Source organism: Convolutriloba macropyga, chromosome 9 (genome assembly GCF_964194025.1).
Source record: "Convolutriloba macropyga chromosome 9, txConMacr16.3, whole genome shotgun sequence".
In the NCBI taxonomy this organism is placed as follows: Eukaryota; Metazoa; Xenacoelomorpha; order Acoela; family Convolutidae; genus Convolutriloba; species Convolutriloba macropyga.
The window spans coordinates 4,398,027-4,420,340 of record NC_134476.1 but is presented as its reverse complement, the minus strand read 5'-3'; the positions used below and the strand labels follow the sequence as shown (position 1 = coordinate 4,420,340).

General features: G+C 39.1%; 1 protein-coding gene across 1 annotated transcript in view; it reads left to right on the top strand.

Annotated features, from left to right (window-relative positions):
• The window catches only part of LOC142345572 (dynein regulatory complex protein 9-like), a 216,791-nt gene that overhangs the window by 165,666 nt on the left and 28,811 nt on the right, over nucleotides 1-22,314 (top strand). Inside the window, exon 5 of the mRNA XM_075397676.1 lies at nucleotides 1,648-1,776. Coding sequence (XP_075253791.1) covers nucleotides 1,648-1,776 — 129 coding nt within the window. The remainder of the gene's footprint in view (nucleotides 1-1,647; nucleotides 1,777-22,314) is intronic.

Sequence of the window (22,314 nt, the reverse complement as noted above, 5' to 3'; positions counted from 1 at the left end):
ATCTAATTTAGATATGCTGGTCTAAAAACAACGGTTAACTGAATTGTCTTGAAAGGCCTGTTGCCATAGTGTGGCTTGCAGTTCTTCTTATTTTGCTTTTATATAATTGTTATGCCTTTCCCATTTCCCATTTTTTAAACTTTTTTTGCTTGAGAATTTCACTTGGCTTGCGAATGTTTTAATATGAAATTCGTATTTTTTCTGTATTTTTCCACTAGTAAGTTTTCAACCACCCATTTAATAGAGCCACCTCTAATGTCAAATTTTATTGAGGAGGTAAGTAAATTGGATTTTTTTGACATTGTTATGCGTTATTTGGTTGATATCACGTTGAATTTAAAAGACGTAGGCGTTGACAACTTTAATTCATTACACTTAGGCAGAACTGCAGTTAGACAGTTCGCTGCCAACGCAACTAACAGCTAGACAAGGTCAAGTACCTGTCAGCTAGGAAATAGTCATTCGTGCTACGAATGACGCAACAAAGAACAACTAGTGTACAACGTGTAACGTATGACTATACTGCAAGAGGGGACTATTAATTTACTGCATTGGAGGCGAGAGTTACTAAGTAGACATAATGTTTGTTAGACATAATGTAGAAGACATAATGTTTGTTGCAAAATTACTCTAGTACCACAGAGATTATTGTCTGCGTTCATGTCACTCACCGTTTGCTTTTATGGTTTAAAGCTAACTTAGCTAATGAAACTACGCAGTTGTTCAATAGGGCTCTAGGGCGCCAATTGAATGATAAATTGCTCTTGAACGAAGTTCGTAGTAATTTTTGTAAATGTTGGTCTTTTTATGCAAATTTTTCGCGCTTCTAAAACATTCTTTGACTTCTCAAGTGACTTTTTCACGCTTTCGTTCTTTAGTTTTGAGTGATCTCTATTGCTCTCACTCTGAAGTAAAGCTTGTTGCTAAAAATAAAATCGATTTCAGCTTAGCAACAAGAAGGGCCGGATAGCCAAATGGGAAATGCTTGACCGTTTTTGCGCTTTTCTTCTAGAACATTCTTTGACATCCAAGATTGCTTTTTCCACGCTTTCGTTCTTCATCTTTGAGTGAATTTCGAGCAAGAAGGACCTGATAGCCGAGTGAGCAGTGCTTCTGGTGAGGGAGCGGTTGGTCTATGGCTCGAATCCCGGCGTCGTTAACGATTTTTGCACTCGTAAAGAAAAATTTATGTAGGCTACAGCTCCTGAATTAAATTGCCTCGCCTGTCTTCCGAGATCAATTCTTCTGACATTATTTGGTTTCTGTTTTCTTATTGGCCTCCTGATGCTGCCTTCTTTAATTCAAGTTTTGGAGAATTTTCAGTTGCATTTTGCAAATAGTAAGAGCAAATATTGTTTAATTTTAATAGCAGTGTATTCAAACTCTTAACTTAAGAACTTAATATGCGAAACCAACTAGCCAAAAAAAACTCAAATTTAAAATTCTTTAGCCTTTCTTTTATAGCCAACTTTAGATTTTACAAATAGAGCTTTTATTTAAAGCTAAGTCAAGTCTGTATTAAGTGCAACTTAACGCATTTTGGACTATGACATCTTTTAACAATCATTTCCACAATTTAGTCCTGACTTTAATCTTCCAAAATGTTTTTTTTATCAAAGTTTGTCAAGTTGAGGTGTTGTTTTTCAGGGCCTTCATGGAAGACGTTCTCCAGCAGTCTCTAGCTGAGCTTCTCAACAGTGGGACATTTCAGAGTATGGCCAGTTCTATTTTGGAAGAGAGAAACAAACGAAATGCTCTACAGCGGATGGTCAAAAGGTCACATTATTGTTTATTATTTATTTACAGACGAGATCAATTGAACATGTATCTTCCAGTTCAATTTGTTGCTCAAATTTGGACTCACGAATGCTTACACTATGCAGGGAAGAAACATTGCACGTGTTATTTTCTTACATAGTAACGTGCTATATAACAACATATAATTTGTAACTGGGGGTCATAAAAACACTGGGGGGGGGGGGGGGGGGGGGGACAGAATAGATCCGAAACATTGTTTAAAACAAGCAATTGCACGTTCTAAAATGCCGAAAGTCGACAGTATCAGATGTCATAATGCTGAAGTTGTTATGTACATAGCCAGAAGTTTTCGGCTAAGCGGATAAACGCCAGAACTTTTCAGCAACTTCAAGCAGAGTCACGTAATCTATACTAAAAGTTAAGCACTGAATCTGGGATGTAAAAATGGAAGTTTGAAGCGGATTCAATAATTTCACAACAACCATTTCACTTTCAAATCAGATCGTTCTGGTCGGTTTAAGAAGAATGAAACGCTAGTTTTATCAGAATTAAACTTTCATGATTTTTTGTCCATTGCTGTTTGACTTAGACAGTAAAGAAAAAGTCCTAATGCCTATTGCTGGTTGACAAATAGCTTGGAATAATTTATGGTATGAGAGTGACTTAAGCAACGGTGACGCACAACTAATAACATTGCCAACAAATTTTCTTGTAAAATGGAAGTTGGGCCTGGTGTCTACTGATGAAATGGTTCCATTGTAAGTATTTTTGTTTCCTGATGAAGGTATAATGTGAAAGACCCCAATAATGTTTGCTTAATCATTTTATCCAAGTACCCCAATATACAAGGCCCAGTCTCCATTTTCTGTCTGCTAATCGGACTCGTCTAGGAAGTAATTGATGAAGAGCTTAAAACACTCAATTGCACATTTTAAAATGCCGAAAGTCTGCAGTGCCAGAAGTTAAAATGCCAGAAGTTTCTACTTAGCCAGACGTTGAATTTCGTTGACTTTCGTCATTTTAAAACGTGCGCGTTTTGTGTTTTAAGCGTCGTTAAGTGACTCTGCAGAACTCACTACGAAATTCTGACTTAATATCTCGAACCGCTTCGCGGTTCTCAAACGCCAGAAGTTCTCAGTGACTTCAAGCAGAGGCACTTAACCATTACTTAAACAATTGAAAACAGAATTAAGGGAAAATGAATGGAGAAATGACGGAGTTGGCAACTATGACGATGCTAAATTTTGATTGGTTGAAAAAGACTTTTGTAAATTCATACAGCACGCATTTATTATCTTGAAATTCATACAGACGATTCTGCTCAGTACAGTTCAGTTGCTTACTAAATTACTTGAATTGAAAACTTGTAGCAGAAAAAGAGCGTTTTTACCGAACCCGCGCTCCGAATAGCACTTAGCAAAAACTTGCAACTAAAAGCCTTTATTAGAAAGGATATTGCAACGATAACTCGTCTTCATACAATATAGCACTTGGCACTAGCACCTACACAGCCGCCTCTAACAAGATAGAAAAGGTAGAAGCAAATTAAGAAGAGAGTTATCATATGGCGACAGAGATGTTGAACGCTTACTTCTGTTAAAAAGAAAGAAAAATTTGCAACTCATGGAATTAGCCATTAACGGAAAAACTTACAATCTTCGAACCATTAGAAAAACAAACACCGGAATTAGCCTTTATTTTATCGCACAAGAAGACAATCAAACCGATATCAAACGGATCCGTATTACAAAAAACTCAGAACTTTACAATTTCTTTCAAAACTACCGAATTCGAGAAATTAACCAAACCACAAGCACAAACCAACTTTACCCATTCAAAATTATTTGAGCATCAACCTCTTTGTTTTGCTAGCAAAGAGAAAATACAACGCAAGCCACAACAGGACTATTGGAAGGCTATCATCCTAGAAACCCGTTCGTATTCTTCAACGACAAAACAATCGACAGAAAAGTAAGTCAAAAACTTGCAGCGAAGAACAAAAAAGACCAACCAAATAGCCTAAACTGCAAACTCTGTGACACAGCTAAATTGGAGAAGCCCACAAATTGCTCTTTCCACAAAAACACTTCAACAACGAACTGACTAAAAGAAAATGGCAGATCCAAGTCCGCCTCACGTACATCTGAAAAGATTCTCAGGACTACCAAACGAAAACTGGCCTGAATTTGAAGGACTACTGAGAGCAAGCATTGCTGTATCTAGAATTCCTGAAGCGAACCACCACCGTGCAAGATATCTCCACCTACACTTAGCCGGTAATGCACTCAACTATTACCTTCGACTCGCCGAAAACACAAGAAACGATCTAGACGATTCGCTCGAACAACTACGCAACCGATATGCAGGAGCAGACCAAAGAAGAAACTTGAACTCGATCTGCAATCGAGAAATTTTGATCCAGTGAAAGAACAACCAGATGACTTCCTCACAGATCTGCAACGCCTCGCCAACCTCGCAATTGTGGACGATCCTGCAGCTCACATAGACCGCACTGACGAAAGAACAAGACGAATAAGAGAACAATTCATTCAAGGCATGCCCTTCAAGTACAAGAAAGTGTTGCTGAAAGAGAATGACAAAATCACTAAACGAACTATGCGCTATCATCAAACGACGAGTCAGAATTGATCAGATAAACCCCGAACCACAATACACCACGGCATTCAATACACTAAATGCATCAGGAAACCCTGCTGTGGCCCAAGCCATAGAAAGCATAATGGCGGCAGGCATAGCATCAATGCAAGTAGCACAGCCACCGCATCAGCGCGTGGAGAGTACTCAGTACCCTAGCTACAGAAGAGGAAATAACTACAGAGGCTACAACCACAACAGACAAACATACCAGTATAATGGAAACCAAAATGGCCGAGGATACAGTAACAACTACAACAGCAGAGGACGTAACCGTGGAAGCTTTCAGAGAGGTCGTGGAAATTATTCGAGAGGAAGGTCAAACTTCCAACGAAACGACCGAAGTAATGGACGTACCGAAAGATCTCCTACGCCAATGAGAACATTTTGCAGAACATGTGCTAGCAATGAGCACACTGCCCGAGATTGTCCAGAACGTCAACCTGAATACCGCGATGGAAACATGCCATTCAATCAGCAATCAAAAAACTAAATAACCTGCATGTTTTTCTACAACATATACCAGATAGCATGACAAACTATAGCGAAAATGTATTCATAATACCTCTGCAGTTCGAAACATTAATAATGAAAGCAGTAGCAGACACTGGAGCATTCAGCAGCGCCATGTCAAAGAAACATTTTGATAAATTAAGCAGAAACCTCTACCAAAAACCAGAAAAAACAAATCCTCCTGAATTAAACGTTTCTACAGCTTTCCAACACCAATCACCCGTTTTATTTACAGTCCAACTGACATTCAAAATTGGCCATTTACAATTTGAGGAACAGTTCATGGTGTTTGAAACACTTTCCGCTATCCTTCTTGGTTTTCCCTTCTTTGATAAAAATGAGATTATTATTGATGCCCACAACAGACTACTCCAAACACCAGAATTTACTTTTCAGCTAAATCTAATGCACATAAAAGGCAACAACAAACAAAAACGTCTCAACAGCCGAAAAAAAGTCATGCTCAAAACCAAAACAACCTATACGCTATCACCTGGGGAACAAAAATTTCTGGAACTAATCCCATCGGAGGAAACTGATGCACAAGAACAAATTGGACTCGTAGAGCCTACTGTCAAATTTGAAAAACTGGGCCTTGGTCTAACAAGCACGCTTGACAAACTTACAAAAAACAAAACTACCACCCTACTTGCAATCAATACAACAGAAGTTCCACTGCATATTAGACAAGACTCTCCAGTAGCAACATTCGAAATCATCACACCAGAGCAAGCACGCTACCTGATACCACTTGAGCCAAAACTTCTCCCATCAAGCGACTCAAAGAAAACAATAAAGCAAATAGAAAAATCTATAGAGAGAACAGCAAAAGGCGAAATAAATCATAAAACAATAAAACACGAAAACGGATTCTGGTTTCCGACCCCAGAAACCAATCCCGACACATCGAAGATGAGTGAAGTTGAAAAACGCATATATGACGAACTTGTTAAATTTAAAAATCTTGAAGCAATTCAACCACTCTCGAAAAACGAAGACAGGAAAACTTTTCTTAACGCATTCAAATGGAGCGACAGCGTACTCTCTGACAAAGATAAAGAAAGAACAGAACAGCTTCTAGTCGAATTCAATGACATATTCACAAGGCACCGCCTTGACATTGGCTACACTCACAAATTTTCAGTCAAATTGACACCAGACACAAACAGACCTGTATACTCAAAAAGTCAAAGAATTTCAATCCATCTCAAAGACGATTTGCTTGCTGAACTAGCCCTTCTCCAGTACTACGGAGTCATAACAACGCTCCCCTTCAGCCGCTACTCATCTCCAATTTTTGCAAAACGGAAGCCAAACGGGAAGCTCAGAATATTAGTAGATCTAAGAAAAATAAACCATCTCATTAGAAACGACTACAACAATAACAACTTCCCGATAGCTACACTAGCAGATGCGGGCACCCACTTAGCCGGCAAGAAACTCTTTTGCAAGATGGATGGCAGCCACGGCTACTATTCTGTACCAATGGCAGATGAACAATCAGTACAGTTACTGGCCTTCAATTTCGCATCGAGAACATATGCTTTTCAAAGACTAGCCCAAGGACTAAGCAGAAGTGTCAGCGCCTTTTGCTCATTCATGCGTCAAAACCTGGACCCCGTGATAACAGCGGATAAATGCTTTCAGTACGTTGACGACATTGGCATCGGAGCACATGACACAAACGATATGTTGGAAAAACTTCGAGCAGTCTTTACATGCATCCGAGAATCAGGAATGAAACTCGCAACAGACAAATGCGCATTTGGACTCAGAGAAATACAATTCCTTGGTAATACGATAACCTCTGAGGGTCTCACACCAATTACACAGAAGATTACAACCTTTCTGAAAACATTCAGAATGCCGCGAAACCCAAAACAAGTCAAACGAATGATCGGATTTTTTCAATTTTACAAAGCCTTTTTCCCTGAACTTGCTGAAAAACTTTTACCGTTCTATCGTCTACTTAAGAAAGACACCAATTTCGTGATAGAAGAAGAACACCAAGTTATGCTGCAAAAGCTCACAAATGATCTAAGAAGAGCCTGTGACCTTTCACTCAGATTACCCAAAGTTGACCAGCAATATGTAATAATGGCCGATGCATCCTTTTACGCAGCCGGATACGTACTAATGATAGAAGACTACACAACAAATGATGATAATCAGGAACTGAAAATTTATGCAACCGTCAGTTTTGGATCTAGAATTTTCCACCCAAACCAACTCAAACTTTCGATATATGCGGAAGAATTCCTCGCAGTTCACTTTGCCCTAGATACCTTTGCAAATATTATATGGGGATGTAAAAACCAATTCTAATTTTGACAGACAACAGATCAGTAACCAGGTTCTTTCAAACAAAAATCATACCGCCAACACTTTGGAATGCTTTCGATCATGTACTCAGCTTCGACATCATACTGGGACACATACCCGGAAAAACCAATTTAGCAGCGGACTATCTGTCGAGAATACACAAACCCGAAAGAGAAGCTCGAGCTACGCATCAACTCACGCATACCGATGCACGAAATCGAAATCAACACAGCAGCAGATACACCTGACAATTCAATCAGCTATCTGAGCAGCTCAGAAAATGACGATACCCCCAAAATTATGAAAACATACTTACTTGAGAGAAAACAAACCAGCGGAGAAGATCCTATGAATGTTCGAGCTGACGTTCAACTGCAAATTCTTGCACCTGCAACGCAACAAATAAACGCCATGCATGAACAAAACCCATTGGATGAATTCATCACTCATGGGCACGGACCTTTAGACCTGCGTGCCGAACAACAACAAGACAAAGATATCGAACGGGTACTGCTCTGGTTTGAGAGAGGTTCACCGACTACAGGACAATATCTATCCAGTGACCTAAAAAAAGTATCTCAAGCAGTTCCCAAGAGTATCGATAACAGAAGGCGTCCTTCATCGCAAGTTCTATAACCACACTGGAAACCAATTTATTAAACAATATTGCGTCCCGTCGCACTTACAGAAGGAAGTACTCTACAGAATACATAAGTGTTTGGAGTGGGCACAAAGGAGTCTCACTGACAATAGCAGAAATTAGAAAACGATTTTACTTCCCGAACTTCACTGAACACCTAACAGAATATATCAGAAACTGTCTCACATGCTTGCAAACAAAACCAGCAACCACATCTGCATTGAAACCTCCATTACAACCACTTTCGTCTCTGCAAAACTTCCCAGCAGACCTTTTACTAATAGATCTGGTGGGAAAGATGCACCCTTCTCCCTACACGTACATTCTCTCAGGTATTGACGTGTTCTCGAAGTACCTTTTCGCCACACCTCTTATGAAAGGCGACGCAGACATCGTAGCACGAGCCCTTGTCTCAATTTTTCTGAGACACTCCTACATTCCCTCAAGAATCATATGTGACCTTGGAACTGCGTTTACATCCGAATTAATGAGCGAACTAGCAAACCTATTGGAGGTAGAGCTCAAACATTGCACACTGAAACATGCGCAAACCATTGGCTTACTTGAAAGAAACCACGCACCGCTCAAACAAATCTTGAGAATTAACGAAAACCAAACTTCCTCGGACTGGCATAGATACGTTGACATTGCAGTATTCATACACAACACAACATTTGCACCAGCTCTTGGGTTTACGCCATCTGACGTCTTTCACGGCAGAACACCGATAAATCCTTTGGACCTCAGATTTCAGAATACAAAATTATGGGAGTCTCACCCAAAATACGACTGACTTAAAGAGCTACAAGACAAAACTACGGAGCTTTTCTCCAGCGTAAAAGACAACCTTATCTCGTCTTATCTGAAATATAAAAAGTACTATGACAGAAAAGCCAACGCCACACCACTAAAACCCAAATCATACTGCCTGATCCTTGACCCAAAAAGCACAACACAAGTAGCAGTGATGAATAAACAGCAAAGCAGGTGGATACCATTATACAGAGTAGAAAAATTGCTCACGAATGCAAACTACATTGTACGCAAAACCAACACAAATTACACGCAATGTATCCATCGAATGAGACTTCGACCTGTGAAACCTCAATATCAAGTAGAAGACCTCGAACATGTAGACCCCGAAAACTTTGAAGCAGATCCCACCATACCAGAAGAAGAGAGAGAACCACAGCTGTTCGACAACCAAGTCAGGCACCACATTAACGAAGACAACATGCAGCTACCCATAACAACACCAAATGTCCAGTCAGTTTCTTTCAACTCAAACATCCAAACAGCTAATTTTTCTTCTGAAGACCCGCCAATACAGTTTCATGATATGACACACGAACCGACGTTCCGCCCCCAATATTAGACACTACAGGCGAAACCTTATACCGGACCAACTCGATCAACGATATTTACAACAATACAACCTCAAGCGATGATGTCCAACAACCGAGATCCGACGAGAACAATGAGCACTCCCTTATAGGAGGCACCATTTCACAAATTGAAAATAACGAGAGCAATAGCGGTATTGCTCAACACGACAACCCAAGAACATCTTCACCACTTCCTCAAAGAGTATCCAACAGAGAACTAGCGGACCTTGGCCCAACGCTTCAAAACAGACGAAGAATTGTTCCGCTAACACTTCGCCGTCGGGAGATCAACGGAAACCTTCACCAAACTTTTGGCTTCGAAGATGACAGCCAATAGGAATTGAGCACCAATTCTCTATTATACATACACATTAGATACGTCACCAACCAATGAAAACACTCCAAAAAAATCCTAATTTAAAAGGAAAAAAGACACAGCTCAAATCATTTTCCAAAATTTTGTACCTCAAAATCGGTCGCACAAAGACTCTAATTCAATTTCACAAACAAGCCTAGTTAGCAAAATGCTCAATATCGTACTATTTTTACTACAACTTTTACCCTTGATGAAAACGAACCAACCATCGGTGGCAACAAAAGATGGATTATTATTCAACCTTCATCAGAAAATTCTATTGACAGAAAAATTTGTCAAAACTGAAATCCTGGTCCCCTACCCAATATATAACAAAACAGTGGAAGACAAACTGATCAACCTGACAAAAGAGATAGACAAAATGTGGACTTCAGAAAATTATGGATGCTCATTGAACTTCACAAATATGACTGACTCGACAGCAGGCCTCCACTGGATAGCGCAACAAACAATGATAGAAAACCAACAGGCCCAACACGACATTGTAAACCTCAAATTGGAAATGAACACACTACTAAGAGCAAACAGTCAAACTTCTACAACACTGCAAAGACCACCCCGCGGTGCAGCTGACGCAGCAGTTCGACCAATGGCTTATCAGACAAGCAATGGCTTATCTTCAATACCTAACCGATCGTGTTGAACAAATAACAATCCAAAACAATGAAAAATTCTATGTTGTAACAGGTGAACTGAAAGCCATCAAAGAAGCCCAGAACGAAATAATAGAGACAAAAAACAGGAACTGGGAACTTGCTGAAGGACAATTCAAGGCGTTACGACAAAACGTGCACCACATGAGAAACTGCATCCAATACTTATACGTAAGAGAACAAATCAATCAACATAGTCTTGTACTTAGCAATATTTTTCAAGCAATACTTGCTAACATCGAAACATACCGATCGGCCCTTTATACGTTTCTAATCAACATACTGAATGCCTTGACGCCTCTCATGAATCAACTATTACCAATGTCATTAGTCCCAAGGGAGCAGTTGCATGAAATTCTTACGATTGTTCATTTGCAACAAAATGGACAACAGGATCGATTATCTCTAGCTGTACCAATCCAAGAAATTCTCTCGTACTATGAAACGAAATTAGTCACACAAGTCGAGGCAATTCACGGAGGTCTTATACTAACACTTGCAATTCCAATGGCTTCAAAAAGTACAGTTATGAACGTATTGCATGCCATTCCGATCCCAATGCCGGACGGCGATACGGATAAAGCTTTAGTTTGGCGACTTGAAGCCAAATACATGGCCGTCTCAGACGACGGAGAAGAACTAGCGTTTATCGATGAAGACGAGCTCGCAAATTGTATCGGATCCCAAAAATACGCAATATGCACCAAAGCCATTCCAACAGAACAGACTTATCAGTCCTGTATGGCTACTTTACTTTACCACGATGACGAGCTACTTGCATTGCAACGCTTTCAACTGGATGTAGTAGAATTGCCGTTGACTGAAAAAGCACGCAATCTCGGCTTCGGTCGTTGGTTAATAACATCGTCCAAAGACGATTATACACTCATCGAAAGCGCTGGTAATGGCAGCAATCCATTGGCAAGAATTGAGCATCCTGGGTGCAGAGTGTGTATCATCACACTGGGATGTGGAAAACAGCTTAGAGGACCAAATGTACATCTTCGCTCAGACCTCACTGCTTGTGACACAGTACCGGCAATACGGTTAGATTTTCAATTACCAGATCCAATAAGTACACTCTTCAAACTACTGCCCCCATTGGATGAACTACCAAACTTCTCATCAAGATCTGAGGCACAAATTCAAATTCTTCAGCAAATTCAACCAGAGTTTAAACAAATGGAAACACGACGAACAAACAGCAAATCAATAGAACAAATGGCCGAACCAATTTTAGAAAGAATAAGAGCTTTCAAGCCCGAACTCGAACACCGATTCGAACAGTACATACCATGGAAAATGTCTCTTCTTTTCGGATTTTTATCCTTCTTGATTAGCGTATTACTACATCTAACTTATTCGCATCTTTTACACAAATGGGCAAAACTTCACCGACGTTTCCCTTTCCGAATAACACACGAAGGACGGCGAATAAAAACAAAACCAGTACGAGTTGTCGCATTAAATGACTATGAATACCTACAAGAACATCCAGAACATCCCCTGCACAAATGCTCACTAGTACTACCACTCGAAATTAAAACTGAGTTCGAAAACCAAAACGAAGAAAACATAAATAAACCTCGCACTCCCTACACATTCCTAAGAGACTACATCAGGAGACTAAAACGTAACGAAAAACCAACTATCAAAATTGATCATGTCAACAGGCCTGCCGCACCGAGTCAGCCCATCTATACACATATACCGGAACACCCACCGATATCCCATTACGGAGCGTACCCTCTCAGAACAATCAATACAGGAAACGTTTTAAAAAAAAACCTGACCGGGACTCGAACCCTCAACTTCAGCATGAGAGTGCAGCGCGCTACCAACTGCGCTAAGTGGGACGGCCGCGTGGTCCGTAAAAGCAGCTTATAAATCAAAAAAAAAGAAAAAAAGTTAAATTTTTTTTACCCTTCCCCTCTTCTCTACCCCCTTACCCTTACCCTAGCTTACACTTACACCCCTTTGCCCTTTCCCAGATTTTCCCACATTATGGAAGCACCGGGAACCCGCCGGGATTCGAACCCGGAACCCCAGTTCAACGGCCAGAGATACTAACCACTGAACTAAGTCACTTGTTAAAAGTTATCAATTACATTCACTTCTACTCTGCCGTAAATTAGAAATTTTGTGTTAGCAGTGAGCAAGGAAAACAAAACTTAAAAATAAAAATTTAAAAAAAAAATATTAATTAACAACATTTATAATAGCCCTAAATAAACCAGAGAGACCTATCCTCCATCTGGAAAGTACCTACCATTATATTTGCGAAAAACTTAATTCAAAATTTTGATATTACTCGAGTATTAAACCGAAATTTTCATTACTTGCAATTATTCTTTGAGAAAAATCAACAAGGAAAAATTACAGAGCAATTCCTCTTAAACCTCCATTGTTAAAGGCGGGGATTTGCTCCCTATCTTTTTATCCAGCGACGAATATATTTTTAAAAAGAATCTATATTGACGCACTAAACAACGGAGTAATAAGATGCAACTCCCAAAGGAAACTTATCAATTATCTGTCAAAGCGAGAAAAAGAAGGAAATCCATTAACCCGGAACACGAACTGTCCATCAATCACAATGACAGCCTATAATGGAACACTAATCAACCCAACCAGGGATAATTCCCCACAATCCCAATTAATCAAAATGTCAAATTTCCCCCACTTCCCCCGCAACACTATCAATCATTCAAACTACTTTCTGCCTGCTAACTACCAGCAACACTCTTCATTGCTAACTGTTCATTCTCTCAACCTATTACAATTTCTTCGCAGATAGAAACTTGGAAATTATTTCAAACAACTTAAACAATTTTCCTACAACTAAAATTTTACCTTTTGCATTATTTCAAACATTTTATAATGAATGCAGTATATCACTTCAGAATTAAAGTTGAGCCGCGCATTAACACTACATTCAACGGCCAGCCAGCTTATATTACTGAATACAGCATTGCCTTTTTTACAGATCGTGAAGCAATAATTAGTATTAACATGCAACAGGACAATATTGTCAACAATATTTATTCAATTTCTTTTATCCCCCTTACAGTGAATGAGACATCAGCCGTATGGCAAACAATTCTACAATGCATACAATCAGGAAATACTTATATTAATGTGAATTTCTATCTTAACTCAGAAGGAGAACCAGTTGCCGTAGAACCATCGCAACCAACCATTTCTGAAAGTCCCGACAGCCCTGACCCTACATCAGACCACAATTCAACTGAATTAAATTATATTCCAATTTCTCCCCCATCACCCATTCCATTCTCAGATGACTCCATGTAAATTTCCTCAAATATTTGCATTTCTATTCCATTAAAAATCTTATCTCATGTCTTATCCACCAACCCCAGCTTTCACCACAATTGACCAATCAGAAGACACCATTCCTTACATCTCTCCAATTCCAAACCAATTTCCACTTTATGCTTACTTTCTCACTGATTTTGATATAAAACTTGCAGTCTTTTCTGAATACTTCATATTCCCCTGCAACACCTTATGCTTCTGGATTAACTTCTTGGATAATAATCAAGACAAAAAAATCACTTTGAACCAGATCATCCAAATTTTCTTACCTTTTTGAATTTCTTACAAAACACCAAAGAAGAATTTTTAGAAGGCGAATTTGACCTGTAATTTTTTTAAACCATATTTACTTTTTCTTTCCCTGATATTTCCAAATCTCAAAACCTAGCAATTCTGAATTTTCTTAAAAATAATGACAAGCATTTGGGACCAAATCCGAAATTACGTCGGCCCAGAAGACATCGCCCCAAAATTACACACGAACCACAACATCAACGTTAGCGTGAAAGTAGGAATCCAATACAGGGAATGTTTTTTCAATGAATATGTCATATTACAAAATGGAACCATCGTGATCTGGGCACACTCCCATACAGGCCTTCTCACGAAATGTTTTTTCTACACAACCTGGGAATACTACACCTACGTTTACCACTTCATTACTTCATCCCAAGGTACCCAACTCACCCACCAATTCTGGGATTTTATTCAAATGGACAATGACGACCCCATTGAGTTTGACCCTGTTGGCATCCGTGTATTCACTTAGACTTGCATAAATTTCTTTAATTTTTTTATTCGAAATATTTTTTTTAAATCTTTTCTCTCATGAGTCGCAAGTAATTTAATGTAGTACTTATTTTATAAACACCTCAAATTATTCAAATGTAACGCCTCCTCTTCTTATTTTTAATTTCTTACCAATTTAATTTTTTACTTCTAACCAAAAAAAAAAATTTACTCGTGAGTCATAACTCGTGAGCACAATGAGCAAGCACCCCTAACATAGCAAACTATTATTAATCAATCTATTCCCAACCATTCTCAACAAAAATTAACATCCCACCTTGTTATCACTTCGAAGGGCACGCGATTGAAAGTCAAAATATTAATTGCTTACACTACATACGACTGTGCAAAATAACGACCCAAAAAACTCACGAAACATCATTTTTTTTCCAAAACAACACCAAACTAACACAGACAGGACCCTAACCGATTGCTCAGTATCAACAAAAGATAATCCTTTCAAAATACGTTGAAAGGGCACGGGCTTGAAATAATAAAATCTCAAAAAAAAGAAAAAAAACCTGGCACTATAGTTCCAACCCTAGAAAAAAAATGTAAATTAAAGTTGAACAACTCACTTATTCCATTGAAGGATCCTTTGGAGGAAGAAACGAATACACAATATTCTCGTTATCGTTCGATTGCGTTTTCGTTTCCCGTTTCCCACCCCATTTTCTTCGATTACCTCGTTTGTTATTTGTTTTTAAAATTAGACCACTATTAGCGAAACTTTGCACATGCTCAGTCACATCACTAGCACCACCAGTTGATACTTCTCTTTCTTTCGCCCAGTCTAATACTGCCTTTTTATTTTTATTTGATATTACAATTCTTTTTACCACACCTTTACGCACACCATAAGCAAACGATCCCAAAGTCCGATCGACAACAACTTGATTCGATTGATCACGCGCCTCCCAGCCGTCACTAACGACAAACCTTTTGTAAAAGTTAAAACAGCATGCGCACACAACGAAGGCTGGCACAACACATTATCTTTCGTCGGAATGAAAAACCAAACATCCTTTCCCAAACCACTTGCAGAAGGACCCCTCTTAATTAAATCCATAAAATATTGCGGAGTACCCATAACATTATTAAAATCCCTTGATGTCTGATAACTTCCACAAATCAGAAACAATTTCTCACCACACGGCGTTTTCGAAACACTATCATTACCCCCAATCTCAACATGTGCCGCCGTCCACCACTCATTCCATTGTACCACGGCATCTCTCCTTACACCAGTGAAACCATCAGGCAAAACACCACTCATCAAACCATCCACACAAAACTTCTAACCTATTGAATTACACAAACCAGCATACGACCCAACTTCTTGATACAACCTGCTATCACCACTCTCCAACTTTAATTTACTAACATAATTATACACATCGCCCTGATCTCTACAGCCCCGGAACCCTTCTACTAAACTTTCTTGTAATCACACAATTTCTTCATTATTTATTGCCAATGGTACCTTTGGCCAACCATTCTCTCCAACCAGTCCCCCTCTACCTTCTATAGTTAACTTATTCTTTAAGGAGTTCCAACTATTTATACCCCGCCCATCGATTGTTTCCACTTCTTTCCATCCGAGACTTATTAATTTTTTCCGATCGTAGTACTGATGTTTGAACTCGTTCGTTTCGATTAGAAAATCTTGTCTGCCTCGTGTCGTTCTAAACACGATAATTCTGTTTAAAATTACAAAAAAAATATTAATGCTAGCCTATGAAATCCTAAATTGTTATAAGTAATTAACGAACCTTTTAGTGTCCATACTTTGATAAAATAGAATATCCCGTCTCTTCGTTATTACAATCGTTTTTGCAAAGCTTCGATAAAAATCCAACAGTCGATGAATAACGCCGCTATTAAAGTTTGACCTCTTTGCAGTAAAGTTGAACAACTCACTTATTCCATTGAAGGATCCTTTGGAGGAAGAAACGAATACACAATATTCTCGTTATCGTTCGATTGCGTTTTCGTTTCCCGTTTCCCACCCCATTTTCTTCGATTACCTCGTTTGTTATTTGTTTTTAAAATTAGACCACTATTAGCGAAACTTTGCACATGCTCAGTCACATCACTAGCACCACCAGTTGATACTTCTCTTTCTTTCGCCCAGTCTAATACTGCCTTTTTATTTTTATTTGATATTACAATTCTTTTTACCACACCTTTACGCACACCATAAGCAAACGATCCCAAAGTCCGATCGACAACAACTTGATTCGATTGATCACGCGCCTCCCAGCCGTCACTAACGACAAACCTTTTGTAAAAGTTAAAACAGCATGCGCACACAACGAAGGCTGGCACAACACATTATCTTTCGTCGGAATGAAAAACCAAACATCCTTTCCCAAACGACTTGCAGAAGGACCCCTCTTAATTAAATCCATAAAATATTGCGGAGTACCCATAACATTATTAAAATCCCTTGATGTCTGATAACTTCCACAAATCAGAAACAATTTCTCACCACACGGCGTTTTCGAAACACTATCATTACCCCCAATCTCAGCATTTGCCGCCGTCCACCACTCATTCCATTGTACCATGGCATCTCTCCTTACACCAGTAAAACCATCAGGCAAAACACCACTCATCAAACCATCCACACAAAACTTCTAACCTATTGAATTACACAAACCAGCATACGACCCAACTTCTTGATACAACCTGCTATCACCACTCTCCAACTTTAATTTACTAACATAATTATACACATCGCCCTGATCTCTACAGCCCCGGAACCCTTCTACTAAACTTTCTTGTAATCACACAATTTCTTCATTATTTATTGCCAATGGTACCTTTGGCCAACCATTCTCTCCAACCAGTCCCCCTCTACCTTCTATAGTTAACTTATTCTTTAAGGAGTTCCAACTATTTATACCCCGCCCATCGATTGTTTCCACTTCTTTCCATCCGAGACTTATTAATTTTTTCCGATCGTAGTACTGATGTTTGAACTCGTTCGTTTCGATTAGAAAATCTTGTCTGCCTCGTGTCGTTCTAAACACGATAATTCTGTTTAAAATTACAAAAAAAATATTAATGCTAGCCTATGAAATCCTAAATTGTTATAAGTAATTAACGAACCTTTTAGTGTCCATACTTTGATAAAATAGAATATCCCGTCTCTTCGTTATTACAATCGTTTTTGCAAAGCTTCGATAAAAAATCCAACAGTCGATGAATAACGCCGCTATTAAAGTTTGACCTCTTTGCAGTAAAGTTGAACAACTCACTTATTCCATTGAAGGATCCTTTGGAGGAAGAAACGAATACACAATATTCTCGTTATCGTTCGATTGCGTTTTCGTTTCCCGTTTCCCACCCCATTTTCTTCGATTACCTCGTTTGTTATTTGTTTTTAAAATTAGACCACTATTAGCGAAACTTTGCACATGCTCAGTCACATCACTAGCACCACCAGTTGATACTTCTCTTTCTTTCGCCCAGTCTAATACTGCCTTTTTATTTTTATTTGATATTACAATTCTTTTTACCACACCTTTACGCACACCATAAGCAAACGATCCCAAAGTCCGATCGACAACAACTTGATTCGATTGATCACGCGCCTCCCAGCCGTCACTAACGACAAACCTTTTGTAAAAGTTAAAACAGCATGCGCACACAACGAAGGCTGGCACAACACATTATCTTTCGTCGGAATGAAAAACCAAACATCCTTTCCCAAACCACTTGCAGAAGGACCCCTCTTAATTAAATCCATAAAATATTGCGGAGTACCCATAACATTATTAAAATCCCTTGATGTTTGATAACTTCCACAAATCAGAAACAATTTCTCACCACACGGCGTTTTCGAAACACTATCATTACCCCCAATCTCAACATGTGCCGCCGTCCACCACTCATTCCATTGTACCATGGCATCTCTCCTTACACCAGTAAAACCATCAGGCAAAACACCACTCATCAAACCATCCACACAAAACTTCTAACCTATTGAATTACACAAACCAGCATACGACCCAACTTCTTGATACAACCTGCTATCGCCACTCTCCAACTTTAATTTACTAACATAATTATACACATCGCCCTGATCTCTACAGCCCCGGAACCCTTCTACTAAACTTTCTTGTAATCCCACAATTTCTTCATTATTTATTGCCAATGGTACCTTTGGCCAACCATTCTCTCCAACCAGTCCCCCTCTACCTTCTATAGTTAACTTATTCTTTAAGGAGTTCCAACTATTTATACCCCGCCCATCGATTGTTTCCACTTCTTTCCATCCGAGACTTATTAATTTTTTCCGATCGTAGTACTGATGTTTGAACTCGTTCATTTCGATTAGAAAATCTTGGCTGCCTCGTGTCGTTCTAAACACGATAATTCTGTTTAAAATTACAAAAAAAATATTAATGCTAGCCTATGAAATCCTAAATTGTTATAAGTAATTAACGAACCTTTTAGTGTCCATACTTTGATAAAATAGAATATCCCGTCTCTTCGTTATTACAATCGTTTTTGCAAAGCTTCGATAAAAAATCCAACAGTCGATGAATAACGCCGCTATTAAAGTTTGACCTCTTTGCAGTAAAGTTGAACAACACACTTATTCCATTGAAGGATCCTTTGGAGGAAGAAACGAATACACAATATTCTCGTTATCGTTCGATTGCGTTTTCGTTTCCCGTTTCCCACCCCATTTTCTTCGATTACCTCGTTTATTATTTGTTTTTAAAATTAGACCACTATTAGTGAAACTTTGCACATGCTCAGTCACATCACTAGCACCACCAGTTGATACTTCTCTTTCTTTCGCCCACTCTAATATTGCCTTTTTATTTATTTGATATTACAATTCTTTTTACCACACCTTTACGCACACCATAAGCAAACGATCCCAAAGTCCGTTCGACAACAACTTGATTCGATTGATCACGCGCCTCCCAGCCCGTCACTAACGACAAACCTTTTGTAAAAGTTAAAACAGCATGCGCACACAACGAAGGCTGGCACAACACATTATCTTTCGTCGGAATGAAAAACCAAGCATCCTTTCCCAAACCACTTGCAGAAGGACCCCTCTTAATTAAATCCATAAAATATTGCGGAGTACCCATAACATTATTAAAATCCCTTGATGTCTGATAACCTCCACAAATCAGAAACAATTTCTCACAACACGGCGTTTTCGAAACACTATCATTACCCCCAATCTCAACATGTGCCGCCGTCCACCACTCATTCCATTGTACCATGGCATCTCTCCTTACACCAGTAAAACCATCAGGCAAAACACCACTCATCAAACCATCCACACAAAACGTCTAACCTATTGAATTACACAAACCAGCATACGACCCAACTTCTTGATACAACCTGCTATCACCACTCTCCAACTTTAATTTACTAACATAATTATACACATCGCCCTGATCTCTACAGCCCCGGAACCCTTCTACTAAACTTTCTTGTAATCCCACAATTTCTTCATTATTTATTGCCAATGGTACCTTTGGCCATCCATTCTCTCCAACCAGTCCCCCTCTACCTTCTATAGTTAACTTATTCTTTAAGGAGTTCCAACTATTTATACCCCGCCCATCGACTGTTTCCACTTCTTTCCATCCGAGACTTATTAATTTTGTCCGATCGTAGTACTGATGTTTGAACTCGTTCATTTCGATTAGAAAATCTTGTCTGCCTCGTGTCGTTCTAAACACGATAATTCTGTTTAAAATTACAAAAAAATATTAATGCTAGCCTATGAAATCCTAAATTGTTATAAGTAATTAACGAACCTTTTAGTGTCCATACTTTGATAAAATAGAATATCACGTCTCCGTCATTACAATCGTTTTTGCAAAGCTTCGATAAAAAATCCAACAGTCGATGAATAACGCCGCTATTAAAGTTTGACCTCTGCAAAAAACGTATTCTGAATAACTTTATCACTAGAGCAGTCAATCACACTGTTCTCAATTTACTTTCCTCCAAAACTTCCATTAGTGACTGTCAATTACTGCCATACCGAGGGAATTACTTCCGAAAACTCCATTAGTGACTGTCATTTACTGCCATGCCGAGGGATTTACTTCATTACTTTACTCCCCTCACAACGTGGAGCAAATGGAACTGCCACACTTGACAGATCACTACTACATTAATCTTTCTGGGGAAAATGCAAACAAACCCGAAGAGATTATCAAACAACTGTCTCACTGATACAAAATCTAATGAACGGCCTCCCACTCTAACCTTACTCAGAAAAAAAAAGAAACTATTCATCACTTTATCTATTCAGTTCCACTTTTATTTTTAACAGCGAAGAAAACGGCAGCGCAAAAAACACAACAAATGAACTATCAGCCTGACCCCCCACAACTCTTCTCCTTCGACGGGATGCTCGCCCTGCTAATAAAAATGGGCATACCAGAGACGCCCATTTACCGCACTTACGTGCAAATTACATACGTTTGGCACGGCGAGCTCACGAACCTGGACGTCCTGAGAAAAACAGCCCTCATACCAAGACGAAGCAGACTTATGCCTCACTTAAGGAGAGTTGTGGGCGGTCAGGAGGCCCTAAATCTACAAATCGAGCCTCACCACTACGTAATCAGACATTTTTAATCTATTTTTGTACAAAACTGCACGCCTTTATTTTTCTAATGCATGCTTACTACGCCTGCCACGACCAACACGAACATCATTGAAAAATTTGGCAAGAATCGAGAACACAAATCTTCAATCCCACCACCACCAACTGGACAAATGGCTCCGATATGGCACGAAGCTCACATCCACTTGGCCAACGCGGAATGTAGTATTCTTCTCGCAACATACAGCAGTCGCTTTCACCAGCTCAATTTCTTCGCATACATGAGATGAGAAAACAAGAGGCCACAAAAGAGCAAACAGAAAGTAAACTTTCAGCATTTTGATCTGGAATACTCAATAAAAACTTAGAACAAACCACTATTGATGTTGCTTTCCATTTATATAACCCAGTAAATCCCTTGTTTTGACAATACCACTAATCAAGACCCACTTGGCACAGCACACTAGGCAACCCTGTTTATAATCATAAGATTAAAGGTTCGAAACCCATCGCCTCCGCTAAATTTTGACTGGTTGAAAAAGACTTTTGTAAATTCATACAGCACGCATTTATTATCTTGAAATTCATACAGACGATTCTGCTCAGTACAGTTCAGTTGCCTACTAAATTACTTGAATTGAAAACTTGTAGCAGAAAAAGAGCGTTTTGACCGAACCCGCGCTCCGAATAGCACTTAGCAAAAACTTGCAACTAAAAGCCTTTATTAGATAGGATATTGCAACGATAACTCGTCTTCATACAATATAGCACTTGGCACTAGCACCTACACAGCCGCCTCTAACAAGATAGAAAAGGTAGAAGCAAATTAAGAAGAGAGTTATCATAGCAACTGAGACAGAACTAGTCGAAACGTACAACAGGCATGAGAGTTTCCAAATATTTGGATTACCATCAACCTTAGCCACTCAGAGGAGTTACTTAGCCATTCAGAGGTCTTTTTGTCTCAAACTTGAATCTAAAAATTGATCAAACGGACGTTTCTTTCGCTAATCGTTCGCCGTCACGATGATCGACAAAGCCGTTTGTTGTCGGGTTTGCCAGACGGACAAAGCAAATTAAACTCCTAGCTAATAAGAAACTTTTAAGCTAATAAGAGGAAAACCCTACTATGCATCATGTGATGGTGTAAAAGATGCCACAATGCAAGGCTCAATTTTCTTGCATATAATAATCAATCTGTCTGACTTTAATTTTGTTCTTCTTGTGAATGCTTGAGATCTCTGAAAAAGCATTACTCTGAATTGGAGTCACTGGTCTATAGTTTAGAC